Source organism: Dendropsophus ebraccatus, chromosome 8 (assembly GCF_027789765.1).
Source record: "Dendropsophus ebraccatus isolate aDenEbr1 chromosome 8, aDenEbr1.pat, whole genome shotgun sequence".
NCBI lineage: Eukaryota > Metazoa > Chordata > Amphibia > Anura > Hylidae > Dendropsophus > Dendropsophus ebraccatus.
In genome coordinates, this window is record NC_091461.1 from 113,946,868 (window position 1) to 113,961,922 (window position 15,055).

At 44.1% G+C, this 15,055-nt stretch overlaps 1 protein-coding gene across 4 annotated transcripts in view; it reads left to right on the top strand.

The window, feature by feature from the left end:
- Positions 1 to 15,055, top strand: part of TTLL7 (tubulin tyrosine ligase like 7) — a 142,428-nt gene that overhangs the window by 71,032 nt on the left and 56,341 nt on the right. For all 4 annotated transcript variants that reach the window (XM_069981484.1, XM_069981483.1, XM_069981485.1 and 1 more), the window contains 2 exons: positions 5,067 to 5,202; positions 10,487 to 10,573. In XM_069981484.1, coding sequence (XP_069837585.1) covers positions 5,067 to 5,202; positions 10,487 to 10,573 — 223 coding nt within the window. The remainder of the gene's footprint in view (positions 1 to 5,066; positions 5,203 to 10,486; positions 10,574 to 15,055) is intronic.

The window sequence follows — 15,055 nt, forward strand, 5'->3', positions numbered from 1 at the left end:
TAAAGGTATCCCCTTTGTAGCCGTGAGGTTAAAGGGTATGTCCGGCACCTAATATGTTTTTTTTAAAAGAGCCTGGGAAGAGGTGGTTGAACGTAACTACATGCACCTATCTCCATGGTGCCAGCGATAGGGTCCCGCCTTGGCTGCTGATTGGCTGAGTGGGGCTGACACGCCACAACCCGATCCCTGCTCAGACCACGAAGCAGTCGGGGGACCGGGAACTGGAGGGGGCGACAGCGGACCCCAGCACTGGAGCCAGGGCACCTTGTAATGCCTAATTTCTCCTCTGGAGGTGCTGCACAGCTATTAAAGCGACTCTGACCCCCCCAAACCACTTGTACCTTCGGATAGCTGCTTTTAATCCAAGATCTGTCCTGGGGTCCGTTCGGCAGGTGATGCAGTTATTGTCCTAAAAAACAAACAAAGTTCAGTTCGGCACTCTGGAATCCACGGTGGTGCACGTAGATAGGAACAAGTCCCTCTCAAGCAATAGAGATAAATTTCTCGGCACTCACCAATTCAACTGTATTGTAGTGTTTATTGCTTCTTCAAAGATGAAAACAAATTGGTACAGGACGCGTTTCGGCTATATGCAGTTGACAAAGGCATATAGCCGAAACGCGTACTGTACTGATTTGTTTTCATCTTAATAAACACTACAATACAGTTAAATTGGTGAGTGCCGAGAAATTTATTTCTATTGTCCTAAAAAACAACTTTTAAACTTGCAGCCCTGTGTCAAATTGGCATGGCCTAGAGTGTGTGTGTCCAAGCCTTGCATTGCCTCTCCGTCCCTCCTCCCCACCCTCCTCATCATTAGGAATTCCCCTGGGCAGGAGTTATCCTATTCATCACCTATCACCTGTGTGAACACTGCACATGTGCTGAATCGTCAAGGCACCTGTGCAGTGTTCACACAAGTGATGAATAGGAAAAATACTGCCCAGGGCATTCCTAATGATGAGGAGGGCGGGGAGGAGAGGCGGTGCAAGGCTTGGGCACACACACTCTAGGCAACACCAATTTGATACAGGACTGCAAACTTAAAAGCTGTCTGACCTCTAGGACCCCCTCAGATGGAAATCTGAGCGGTGTGCCAAGACTCAATTCATTCTCTATGGAGCTGCAGGGGATATCTGAAAGCTGCGTCCGTCTATCTCCAGTGGCTCCTAAGAGAATAAATGTTGAGGTGGTACGGATACGCAACCTGCTATTCTATCCGGTAGGGATTTAGGCTCACATTCTCGAGATCACAGGGTCATGTACATTAGATAAAGGTCAGTTAAAGGGCAACTCCAGTGAATCTTTTTCTCTTTCAAATCAAATGGTGCCAGAGATTTGTAATTTACTTCTATTAAAAACTCTCCAGTCTTCCAGTTCTTATCAGCTGCTGTATGTCCTACATATTTACGTCTATATCTATCACACACAACAAATGACAAGTACTAGAAGACTCTGGTACTTTCTGACACCAGTTGATTTAAAGGAAAACATTTTTTCCCTTTAAATTTGGCAATTTTGGTGGGGCCAACCAGCTTAATATTGTGAATGGTTGTGTCTAAGGGCCCTATCACACGGGACGATTATCATGCGAAAATCGTTAAATCGTTCGGATTTAAACGATGATCGTTCTGTGTAATTGCAGGCAACGATCGAAAAATCGTTCATATGTCGTTGATCGTTTATTTAGATCTGTACCTAAAATGATCGTTAATCGTTCGCTGTAATTCCACGTTCGTTTGCTCAAGTTCCGCGTTTTTTCAATAACGATCATAGTAACGATTGTAACTAACGATTATCATTCTATGTATTATGGTGAACGATTTCAGGTTAACGATAAACAATCGCGTTTGCGATCGTTTATCGTTAATCGTTAAAAATCGCTCAGTGTAATAGGACCCTAAGGGTAGTGTCAATTATCGTGGAGAAAATGGTTGTATTGTTCGAATTTAAACGATAATCGTCCAGTGTAATTGCTGGCAACAATTGAAAAATTGTTTGTGGGTCGTTCATCGTTGATTAAGATCTGACCATAAAATCATCGTTAATCGCTCGCTAATCGTTTGCTGTAATTCCACATTCGGTCAGTGTAATTCCAAATCAATTTGCTGGGATCAGATGGAGTAAACAATCGTAGTAACTAACGACTATCCTTCTGTGTAATATGGTGAACAATTTCAGGTTAACGATAAACAATCTAGTTTGCGATCGTTAATCGTTAAAAATCGCTTTGTCTGATACGACCCTAACTCTTTCCCAGTTGAAATTTTGGGGAAAAACAGATTGGGGAGTTGGACTTTGACATGTTCAATTCTTTTGTTCTCAAGGAACATAAGCCAATGCTAGAGGTGATAGCTGCTCTGTTAGGCTAATAATGGTTGTGACAACCAGTCAGCCATTTTTCTGAAGCCGTTTTTCCAGTGAATAAAAGACATAACAGTCAACAACTGAAGCAAATTTAAACCAGGAATACTCAACTCATTAAAATTTTTTGTAAAAGTTGCATGAGGGTAAAAAATTTTTTTTTTAGGGGTTAAAATAGTATCTCAACAGTGCGGCAAAAAACGAACCTTCCGATGGCATCCTTGACAAGGCAGGCCAGCTAGTGCGCAGCGTAACACTAGATAAAACATGATTGGGATTTTGAGCCGAAACATTTTCCAATTAGCCACCTAGAAGCAAATAACTTCCCATCTCTGTAGTAAGGGACGGTTAATAGACTGCCAGGGGCTATGTACTTTTACGTCATTAGACTTACACGCACCGTTCTCTAATAGCGCAGATGCAGCCATCTTGCCTCCGCACTTCCCACACTTGCCTGTCTGATTGAAATTAGTTTTGTGCCAATGCCCCCACCTTGAATGTAAATGAATGGCAATTTCCTTTTAATTTCTCGTTAATGTTCCTCAACTTTTTCTGATTGAAAGTTATCAAGGCAATATATTACGGAGCGGCCGCGGAGCATTAGAACTTTATAACGTATTGATGACTTTTATACCATTGCACCAACTTACTTATTACCAATTGTGTCCATTATGGAGGAAGTTGTCGTGGTTTGTTTTTGTGTCTTTTTGAAATTTTGGATTTTTTTTTTCTCTCTTTAGCAAAAAAAAAAAAAAAGTCATTAATAATCTGTAAGAAATAAACAGGAGGTCTGTTTGACCTCGCTCTAGACAAACTCACATCCCTCCAGCTGTTGCCAATATACAATACCCATCATGCTTTAGCTTTGGCTGTCCAGTCATGATGGGAATTGTAGGTTTTACAACAGCTGCAGGTCCTCGAGTTTGACACCTTTGCCCTTGAACAAGCCATATACAGTACTGGTTGGCACCCTCCATATACAGTAGCTGTACTGGTTGGCACCCTCCATATACAGCAGCCGTACTGGTTGGCACCCTCCATATACAGTAGCTTTACTGGTTGGCACACTCCATATACAGTAGCCGTACTGATTGGCACCCTCCATATACAGTAGCTGTACTGGTTGGCACTCTCCATATACAGTAGCCGTACTGGTTGGCACACTCCATATACAGTAGCCGTACTGGTTGGCACTCTCCATATACAGTAGCCGTACTGGTTGGCACACTCCATATACAGTAGCCGTACTGGTTGGCACTCTCCATATACAGTAGCCGTACTGGTTGACACTCTGCTTTGCTTTCCGAAACATAAATGGAAAGTTTATGGACTAGTTTGCTACAGATGATTTACGTTTAGTGGGAAATTGTGGGTGGGAATAGTATCACAGCTGCAGAATATTTTATGCGTGAATTTTCTATTGTAAGAATGCTCAATAAATCTCCCCCAAAAAGAGAGAATCTCCTATCTATCTATCTATCTAAATCAGAAGAATCAGCAGTTTTATTATAGATGAGGTAACTAGTAGCAACAGTTCTGTCCGGTTGCAACCGGGTATATAGCAGGCTTTGACAAATAAAGCAGGAGTGATGCTGCATAGGCTGGGAGAACACGTGCCGGATGATGGGAGTAGGAGTATGAGAGAAAGTAGCGTTGCTGGGTGGATTAGCTTGAGAATAATACTTGCTGTGAATACTTGAAACGATGATGAGAGATGACGGAATGACACCCAGATGAGAGAAGGGACTCCGGACACTTGAGCAGGAAGATACAGCCGAAGACTTGAATACAGCAGAGCACCTGATCCACACTTCTAGTGGTGAAGTGGGACCTGCGACACATCCAACTCCTCTGAGGTAGGAGAGGGACGACACACCCCCTCCTTGCTTGGAAGCAGGGGGAAGACTCACTTGTTAGGAGGAAGTGGGAGGTCACATGGTTGCCCCTGGCCAGAGCTAGTCGGCCATTGGAGGAACCATGGTTACAGGGCACTGGCACGGTCACGTGATCAGCAGCCTTGCATACCACTGTACAATGTAATAATACACAGGAATATATAAGAATATTCATGAGAATGTACATTACCAGAGAATACCAGGGGAATACTAGCAGCAGTTGCAGTGCAAACAATTACCAGAACAGGCATTGACATAGCAATATAAATTAGCATAATAGGAGTAGTCTGCATGTTCTGGGACACTGCATATCTATCTCCTATCTATCTCCTATCTATCTATCTATCTATCTATCTATCTATCTATCTATCTATCTATCTATCTATCAATTTCTGTCTGTCCAGCACTTTGCCCTCTCAGCACATTGTCTATTAGTCTTTCAGAGCTCCCTGCCTTATAGATAGAGCCATACACAATGAATCCATAACCCCAATGTTCTCCCATCCATCCTGATGTGAATCCTCGCTCTCCTCCCGGTGCTCCGTCATATTATAATCCCATTCTTATTATAGTCTATCGGCTTCTTCCCCATTTGCTCATTCTGTGGAGTCAGTGAAAACTTTCTTCCTGTTCTCCGGTAAATAGATCTTAGTCTTGCCGTCTCCCAGGTGGACCGCCCGCACCGCTTTGCATAGCAGATTGGGTTTTATATTCCATCGGTACATATTTATTTTAATAATACTCTGATTTTTTTTCCTCTTCTTCTAAGTATAATGTGTATTTTTTTTTTATCTGTTCTTCTCTCAGGCGTATCTACCCACCTGAGGATAAACTGCTGTTAGAGAAATACGAGGGTCTTCTTAGTACTGCCTTCCAGACGTTCCTTGCCGGCAGAGCAGCCTCCCTCCAGCGAGAGATGAATAATCCTCTGAAAAGGATGAAGGTGCCGTCTTTGTGCATGAATTGATAGACTCTGTGCCTGAGCGTATTATCCGCGCTGAGCGCGTCCTCGCCGTGTCACGTCCTCCGCAGCTCTCAGTCCCGTCACACTGTGCGCCCTGCCACTCACATACAATTATACTCTTATTTCATTAATTCAAGTGTTCTGGTCCCAGGGATGTGTCCTCGAGGGAGGGGGAGGGGCGTCAATGAGTAAATAAGATAATTAGGATTAAGAGGAAATGTCTACGGAGCGCAGCGTATAGGGAGAAGATGGACGATTAGTGTCGCCCCCATAGTCACCCGTTTCCTGTCAGTTTATAATACCGGTCATTATATTATTGATGAACTTGTATTGTATTCTGCAGCACTTTATGGGGGAGAATTAAAGGGGCTCTCCAGTTTAAATGATCCATTTTAGGAAATTCTGGGTTTGTAGAGGATGGTCAGAGGGGAAAGCAGCTACAAAGAGCGTCTCTCACTCTGGAGGACCTGTCCTGTCCTACATTACCTAGAAGACTCATTGAATTTGAATGGACACTGTGTAATACCTGGTTTCTCCTGTGATGGTGCTGTGGGGAGAGTGAACATTTTGTGAAGGCAGCTGTGGAGTATTATACAGGATGTAACTCAGGATCAGTACAGGATCAGTAATGTAATGTATATACACAGTGACCCCTCGAGCAGAATAGTGAGTGCAGCTCTGGAGTATAATACAGGATGTAACTCAGGATCAGTACAGGATAAGTAATGTAATGTAAGTACACAGGAACCCCACCAGCAGAATAGTGAGTGCAGCTCTGGAGTATAATACAGGATGTAACTTGGAATCAGTAATGTAATGTATATACACAGTGACCCCTCGAGCAGAATAGTGAGTGCAGCTCTGCAGTATAATACAGGATGTAACTCAGGATCAGTAATGTAATGTATGTACACAGTGACCCCACTAGCAGAATAGTGAGTGCAGCTCTGGAGTATAATACATGGAACTCAGGATCAGTACAGGATCAGTAATGTAATGTATGTACGCAGTGACCCCACCAGCAGAATAGTGAGTGCAGCTCTGGAGTATAATACAGGATGTAACTTAGGATCAGTACAGGATCAGTAATGTAATGTATGTACACAGTGACCCCACTAGCAGAATAGTGAGTGCAGCTCTGGAGTATAATACATGGAACTCAGGATCAGTACAGGATCAGTAATGTAATGTATGTACACAGTGACCCCACTAGCAGAATAGTGAGTGCAGATTTGCCTGAGAGATCATAAGAAAGAATCTGTTCTTGGACTGTGTCTATTATTGCAGTTTTTGTCCATGCAAGTGACTACGGTTAAACTGCAATACCACATACAACCTGTGTACAAAAGTGGCACTGTTTCAGGGAAAAAACAGATTTTTTAGGTTCTAATTCCCTAAATCCAAAATGAAATAATTGGGTTCCTGTGCTCCCACAATAATAGAAGACTAGGCCTTAATCTTATTTTTATGCTACAGGAGATGATTGGGAGACATTGTATGGCCTCAGCAGATGTCCGTCTCTGTACAATATCCCCTGATTTATACCAGAAGAGCTGATAGTGCAAAAATATTGTGCACCTAACAAATTAAGTCTTGCAGAAAATTCTGTCAATAGATTTTAAACTTCCAGCTTGAGTGATTTCACAAGCCACTGACCACTATTCATGCCAATTACACCGCCGCCTTCAATGGAAAACCTTATCTGCCTTAAATCCTTAGGAGCGCTGCTAGATCGGCTCCTGGAAAGTATGTAGCACATCATTTTTCCAATTTTATTTCAAGTCAATTTAACCTACAAATTTGTCACATTTTTCGTCAATCCATCACAGAGCAGAATGCGGGGGCTTCTTGCCAGTTTATTAAGAAATTGTTTTAGGAGATAGATGGATGTAAAGGATCTCCATAGTAAAATGGAAGTTTTCTTAAAGGGGTACTTCAGGCAGGCTTACTTTGAACAGGGCTGGAAGTCTGCATCACGGCACGGTTGTGTTCCAACACTGTGTCATGGAGGCTGTCTTCTCGTCAGAGACAGCGCTGTGCCAAACAGCAATGTGCTGTACGGCTGTGCTGCTCTCTTATTCAAAGACAGCACTGTGCTGGACAGGTGTGCTGCCCTCCTATTCAGAGCCAGCGCTGTGCCACCCTCCTCTTCAGAGCCAGTGCTGTGCCGCCCTCCTCTTCAGAGACAGTGCTGTGCCGCCCTCCTTTTTAGAGACAGTGCTGTGCCGCCCTCCTTTTTAGAGACAGCGCTGTGCCACCCTCCTCTTCAGAGACAGTGCTGTGCCGCCCTTCTTTTTAGAGACAGTGCTGTGCCGCCCTCCTTTTTAGAGACAGTGCTGTGCCGCCCTCCTTTTTAGAGACAGTGCTGTGCCGCCCTCCTTTTTAGAGACAGTGCTGTGCCGCCCTCCTCTTCAGAGACAGTGCTGTGCCGCCCTCCTTTTTAGAGACAGTGCTGTGCCGCCCTCCTCTTCAGAGACAGTGCTGTGCCGCCCTCCTTTTTAGAGACAGCGCTGTGCTGTACAGAGATGTACTGTACGGCTGTGCCACCCTCCTCTTCAGAGACAGCGCTGTGCCGTACGGCAAAGCTGACGTCAGGGCACAGAATGGTGGCTATGGAAAGCAGCCGCGCCGTGACATCAGAATTCCATCGGCTGAGCTCCATTAAATGTAAGCTTGCCTGAAGTACCCTCCACTTATATGTATTATTACAGCCAATGTAAATTGGCTGTACCCTTCAATCTCTGAAACACACTCATCATCTATCCATAAGATAGGTGTCCTATCAGGTCTGACTGCTAGGACTCCCACCTAGTCCTAGAATGGCGGTCCAGGGTCCCCCACTTGACTGGAGCGTGGTCCAATTTGATTGCTGTCGCTTCATTGTACCCCGTGCAGTGATCAGCCTATAGACTTGAGTGGAGCTGCAGCACACATGTCTGATCCCTTTGAACAAGGGTGGTTCATTCACTACCTATTCTGCAAATGGCCTTTAAAGGGATTTTATAGTCTAATTTTTCTTTACTTATTAGATCCAGGTATGAAAACATGGTCTTATTTTCTAAACTGTTTTTATTTTTTTATTGCATTTTTTTTAACAATATTTAGGGATATGCTTTCTAAACAGCTCCACGCAACAATAAACTGAAGCTGTCCCATTGACATGAAGTGGAAACAATACTGGGCATACTGTGAGACCTTTGCAGAGGTTATTTCATAGGGAGGGGACGGGTGAGCTATGAGCTTCATCTATTGTCTCCTCTATCTACTGCTGCTGTACAGATCACTTTCCAGCAGCAGGCTTATTACATACAGAACAGGAAGTCTCTGCTTAGGTTTAGGAATTGCAAGATTACATTTTCAAAATATAGATAGTACAATGGGAAAATTAAAAAGGATATGCATATATATATTTAACATAAAACATTGACATTTAACATAAAAATTTTATTTAAACAATAGGTAATTTTCTGATGACACATTCCTTTTAAATGTACTTGAAATCCATTGCATGCACTTGAGTGTAGGAGTATGTTATGTGCCCTGAGATTCAGGTTCATAGCTTTAGGAGTCATTGGGACAGAGATAGGGAGCATTAAAGGGTCTGCACGTTTCTGTATGCCTGTCAGTGACCCAGAGAGACTCAAAAATGAGTGACAGTACCTAAAGGAGTACTCCAGTGAAAAATAAATTGTTAACTGTTAAATTGTTAATAAACTGTTAAATTGTTAAGCTGCTGTATGTCCTGCTGGAAGTGTTGTATTCTTTCCAGTCTGACACAGTGCTCTCTGCTGCCACCTCTGTCCATGTCAGGAACTGTCCAGGGCAGGAGAGGTTTTCTGGTTCAATGTTTTTATTAGGTTTTTTTAAGAACAAATTACAAAAGAGAAAATCTATAAGCACTGATTTTAGTGCCAACAGTATAGTTAACATTTAGAAACAACAGGAATAACATTCGGTATATTATATAGATATAAAATTGATTTGCTGCTGCTCTGGACAGAGGTGGCAGCAGAGAGCACTGTGTCAGACTGGAAAGAATACACCACTTTCTGCAGGACATACAGCAGCTGATAAGTACTGGAAGACTTGAGTTTTTTTTTTATATAGAATTAATTTACAAATCTCTATAACTTCCTGAAACCAGTCCTTTTGAAAAAAAAATTGTTCGCTGGATAACCCCTTTAAAGTTTCCTTTCCTGGTTACAGTAAGACAACAATAGAAATCTGTCTCTCTAGTGACACCTAGAGGCAGCTTTCTGGTTATTCACTGTTTGACTCTTAAAAGAACCTAATTTGCATACCTTTTCCCATGGAGCATTGCCTGTTCTCCGTGCTGGATCTCCTCAATGTGAACCAGTCCCCCTTACTTACAGTAAGAAGAGCAGCAAAAACACAAGTAAAATAAAGACGATAAAGACGTTAGAGTTTTATAGGGGCTGTAGGTCTTGGTGGGGGCTATTACTGGGCTGCAATGGGACCTAGTAATGGTTGTTAGTTTTGGAAGGAACGAAGAGCTTGAGGAGAACTCTAAGGAAACTCTAAGGAGATGAGGGATTTCATTTTCTTCAGGTGCTTTTATGATTCTGGGCGGAAATTTCTTTAATTATAGGAACCGCTCAGCCTCCGTATTTACTCAGAAGATTATTCATTGGTGGCTGATCAGATGGCGCCCGCTTTGATGATCAGTCCACACAGAATTCTAGATCACTCGCCGGGTCGGGTAAACAGGATCTGCTTTCATTTTGTTATCTAAAATTTATTGTTATGAGTCACTTTATGCGAAAAACACCCAAAAAATGACTAATATATGATAATGTAATATACTTAAAGGGATGGTAGCATCGTCAGCTCATCAATGGTGAATCGGGATGGGGGTCCGACTCCTGGGACCCCCACCAATGAGGTTCATGTGTACAAGTACACAGTATACACGCTCCATAGACAGCGAATGGATAGAATAATATATATGTGGGGACTAGAACTGTATTCACGCTACACCTGGACCCCTATTTTCTCAATATATGGGGGTACTAGAAGTGGAAGTTTTTTGACAAGCCGTGGGCCCTAATTCTAGACTGCATCTTATTGATCAGATCCACGCTGATATGTTGATCTAAACCATATGCTATTATTGCTTATCATGGAAACCCCCTTTAATATATTCCATAATATGTTTCTCATACATGGTGTGGGGCGAATGAGGGGAGATTCGGAGGTTTTGGCGATTATAAGCGTTTGAAATTTTCTATTTTGTGTTGAGCAGGAAGAAGACATCTTGGATCTCCTTGAGCAATGTGAGCTGGACGATGAGAAGCTGTCTGGAAAATCCACGCGGCATCGAGAACCACGAGTACGTAAAATCTATGGGGGAGATTTATCAAGCATGGTGTAAAGTGAAACTGGCTTAGTCGCCCCTAGCAACCAATCAGATTCCACCTTTTATTTTCCAAAGAGTCTGTGAGGAATGAAAGGTGGAATCTGATTGGTTGCTAGGGGCAACTGAGCCAGTTTCACTTTACACCATGGTTGATAAATCTCCCCCTATATGTTTAAAGTGGTACCCTCATTAAAAGAAAACTGTTGACATGCCATACAGAAGTGTCAAATGTTTTGGCAGTCTGGATGTTCAGATCCCCATTGATCGATAGATATAGTCACTTAAAGGAGTAGTCTGGTGACATTTTTTAAAATTTCAAATAAACTGGTATCAAAAACGTATATATATAGATTTGTAATTTGCTTCTATTTAATAATCTCCAGTCTTCCAGTACTTATCAGCCGTTGTATGTCCTGCAGGAAGTGGTGTATTCTCTCCAGTCTGACACTGTGCTCTCTGCTGCCACCTCTGTCCATGTCAGGAACTGTCCAGAGCAGTAGAGGTTTTCTATGGGGATTTACCACTGATCTAGACAGTTCATTACGTGGACAGAGGTGGCAGCAGAGAGCACTGTGTCAGACTGTAGAGAATACACCACTTCCTGCAGGACATACAGCAGCTGATAAGTAGTGAAGGATTGGAGATTTTTATATAGAAGTAAATTACAAATCTATATAAATTACCGACACTAGTTGATTTGAAAGAAAAACTTTTCCATCGGAGTACCCCTTTAACTCCCTGTATTCTGGCCAAGCACTGAGATGTGACCTTAGGCACACTTCTCCTGGCTATATCTAGAGATTGGTGGTGGCCTCAGTACTGACACCCTGATTGATCAAGACTTTTCACGTGTCTGCATGTTGTGTCAGATTTTTTTATAAAATGACAGTAATGCATTAAAGGGATTCTATGAGTGGTGCTGTTTCTGGAGGAGAAACCTCTTAAGGGATCCACAGTAGATCCACAGCAGAATTGATGTTGCAGATACTTTATCAATGTAACTAAATGACTGAACACAGCATCAAATCTGCTGCGGATCCTGTACATGTGAACGCACCCGTAATAAATGGGAACTATCAGCAGGTTCATATGCACCTCCTTTTTCAGGTGCTGTTCTTGGGATCGTTGTATGTCCCAAAATTTTAATGCAATTTCATCAAAAAGAAACATGTAGATTAGTTCCATAGGTGCACTGGGGGTGTTTCTCGGCCCCTCAGTGCACCGTTTAACCCACCTGTCGCCTCCTCTGTTCACAACTACTTATTCAGATTGAAGTATGTATAAGCAGCAGTGGCGGTCTTTGGCACCAAGCACCCCAAGCGATCGCTTGGGGCCCCCAACATCCAGGGGGGCCCCCACACCCCGCTCTCGTGCTCAAGACCGCTGGACAGGGCCGCTGCCCCGCTCGCTGCTGCCATCTGAACTGTAACTATGAGCACTCGTAATGAGCGCTCATAGTTACATGCAGCAGCACTGACAGGGCGGGAGACATTGGCTCCCTTCCTGTCAGTCACTCTTGTGGCCGCGAGAAAGGTTTTCCCTGCGGTCACAAGTGGCAGCTTTGTCCTTGTGGTGCCGGCGCTCCAGTGACATCACTGGAGCATCGGCGCCAGGACAAGGGGAGTTCGGCCTCTTGTGATCGCAGGGAAAACCCTTCCTGCGGCCACAAGAGTGAAGAGAAGAGGAGACGCCCGAACCCAGGTGAGTATTTGTTTTTGTTTTATTGTGTTATATACTATATGGGAGGGGGAGCACACAGGGGGCTATATATAACTGGGGTTTCACAGAGGGGTCTATATACTACTGGGGGCAGTACACAGGGGGTCTATATACTACTTGGGGCAGCAGAATGGGGTCTATATACAACTTGGAGAGCACACAGGAGGTCTATATCCAAGTGGGGGAGCACACAGGGGGGCTATATACTACTGGGAGAGCACACAGGGGTCTATATACTACTGGTGGGGCACACAGGGGGTCTATATACTACTGGGGGAACATACAGGTGGTCTATATACTACTTGTGAGGCACACAGGTGGTCTATATATAACTGGGGGAGCACACAGGGGTCTGTATACTACTGGGGCAGCACACAAGGGGTCTATATAATACTGGTGGGGCACACAGGGGGTCTATATACTACTGGGGGAACCACACAGGGGGTTTATATACTACTGGAGGAGCACACAGGGGTCTATATCCAAGTGGGGGAGCACACAGGAGGTCTATATCCAAGTGGGGGAGCACACAGGGGGGCTAAATACCCCTGAGAGAGCACACAGGGGGCCTATATACTAGTGGGGGAGCACACAGGGGGTATATACAACTGGGGGCAGCACACAGGGGGTCTATATACAACTGGGGCAGCACACAGGAGGTCTATATACTTCTGGGGGAGCACACGGGGGGCTATATATAACTGGGGGAACACAGGGGTCTATGTACTACTGGGGGAAGCAAACAAGGGGTATATACTACTGGGGGCAGCACACAAGGAGTATATATTACTGGCGGTAGCGCACAAGGGGTATATACTACTGGGGCAACACACAGCTGTCTATTGTTTTGGAACGAGAGGGGGCCCCAGATATAACTTCGCTTGGGGCCCCAGAAATGCCAAGACCGCCCCTGATAAGCAGGTGCTGTTACTGCTCATGAGTGAAAAAGAGCGGCCTGCTAACTTGAATATGCATAATAGGTGTGCGTGTAGGAGGAGGTGGGCGGGCGAAACGGTGCACAGAGGGGCTAAGGAACGCCCCCAGTACATGTAAGCAGCTAATTTACATGTTTCTGTTTTGATGAAATTGCATGAAAACGGCGGGACATACAAAGATACCAAGAACGGCAGCGGGAAGAGGAGGCAGGCAGCTGCCGGGAGAAATCAGCAGGTTCATGTGCACAAACCTACTGATGGTTTCCCTTTTAGGATTTAAGGCTTCAAAAGATAAAAAAAAAACGGACAGTGGCATGGAATGGGTTAAGAAAAGAAAAAAGCTGGGCGCATCTTTCCATTATAATTTTGTCCTGGCAGTTCCACTCCTGGTTTTGGTTAAAAAAAAACAAACGACCAAAAGACTGACGGTAATCCTACAGTATGTATGAACGTAGCCTATAGCTTTAATTTTCAAGGTTTCCTAAAGGAAATTTGTAAGCTACAATTCAGTTGCACACTGCTGATTCTGAGTCATACATAGCAGGGACAGGGATGGGAGGGGGAGTGAGGAGACATTACAGCCTGCTGTACTTCAGGAGCTTAAAGCCTATGGGGGAGATTTATCAACCATGGTGTAAAGTGAAACTGGCTCAGTTGCCCCTAGCAACCAATCAGATTCCACCTTTCATTCCTCACAGACTCTTTGGAAAATGAAAGGTGGAATCTGATTGGTTGCTAGGGGCAACTGAGCCAGTTTCACCTTACACCATGTTTGATAAATCTCCCCCATATGTCCAGAGCATGAGAGGTTGTGCAGTTGAGGATCACGGGGGGCGTTTGCTTTTTCAGACATTTGCGGATTTTATCTGACAGTCTTCAGTGTTCTCGAGGAGGATGCGAGTGGCCACATAGGCTGCTTTATCTTATTACTGTATAAGTTGATAAAAAATGAATCACCCCCAGAAGTAACTAGAATCCTCATCCATCCATGTTATGCATAAGCCATTACCGATTACAAAGCATCCAAGTTTCCGTCCCATTTGTTGCGGCATCCATCTGGTACGCTCCACGCCTTCATTATGTGTTACACTAGTCTTACCATGAATGTTTGTGCTCTTCACACCGGTAAAAGACTTTATGTAATGGAGGTGATGAGAGGGGTTCAGCTTTTTCTTTTTCTCCACATCATCTTGACACCCTGGTGATAAGCGCAACTTTTCTGCATCATACCTTCTGGGGAACACCAGGTAGTAGGTTATTGTTAGGGCCCTATTACACGGAGTAATCATCTGCCGGAACAGGCCAATTTGGCAGATCATCGCTCCGTGTAATAAAGGCAACGATCAGCCATGACAACGACAGCTGATGAGTTGGTAAAAAAGAATGACTAAACTTACATACTTGTGTCTCCCCGAAAATAAGACAGTGCCTTATATTAATTTTTGCTCCCAGAGATGCGCTAGGTTTTATTTTCAGGGGATGTATTATTTTTCCATTAAGAAGGATTCACATGTCACATGCACAGCAGGGACAGCGTACGGTATAGTGGCTTCCAGCCACCAGGGAGAGCTCACCATCGATTACTTGTACAGCATAGCAGTGACAGCTTATGGTATGGCGGCTTCCGGTCACCAGGGAGAGCTCACCACAGCACACTCATACAGCACAGCAGGGACAGCGTGCAGTATGGCGGCAGGCGACGGGATAACGGCAAAACGTATGCAGCTCTTCTTTTAGAGGGAGGGGACAACGGGCATGGCGGGAGGTGATGGCCCTCTTGATGCCTTGCCTGCACATATAC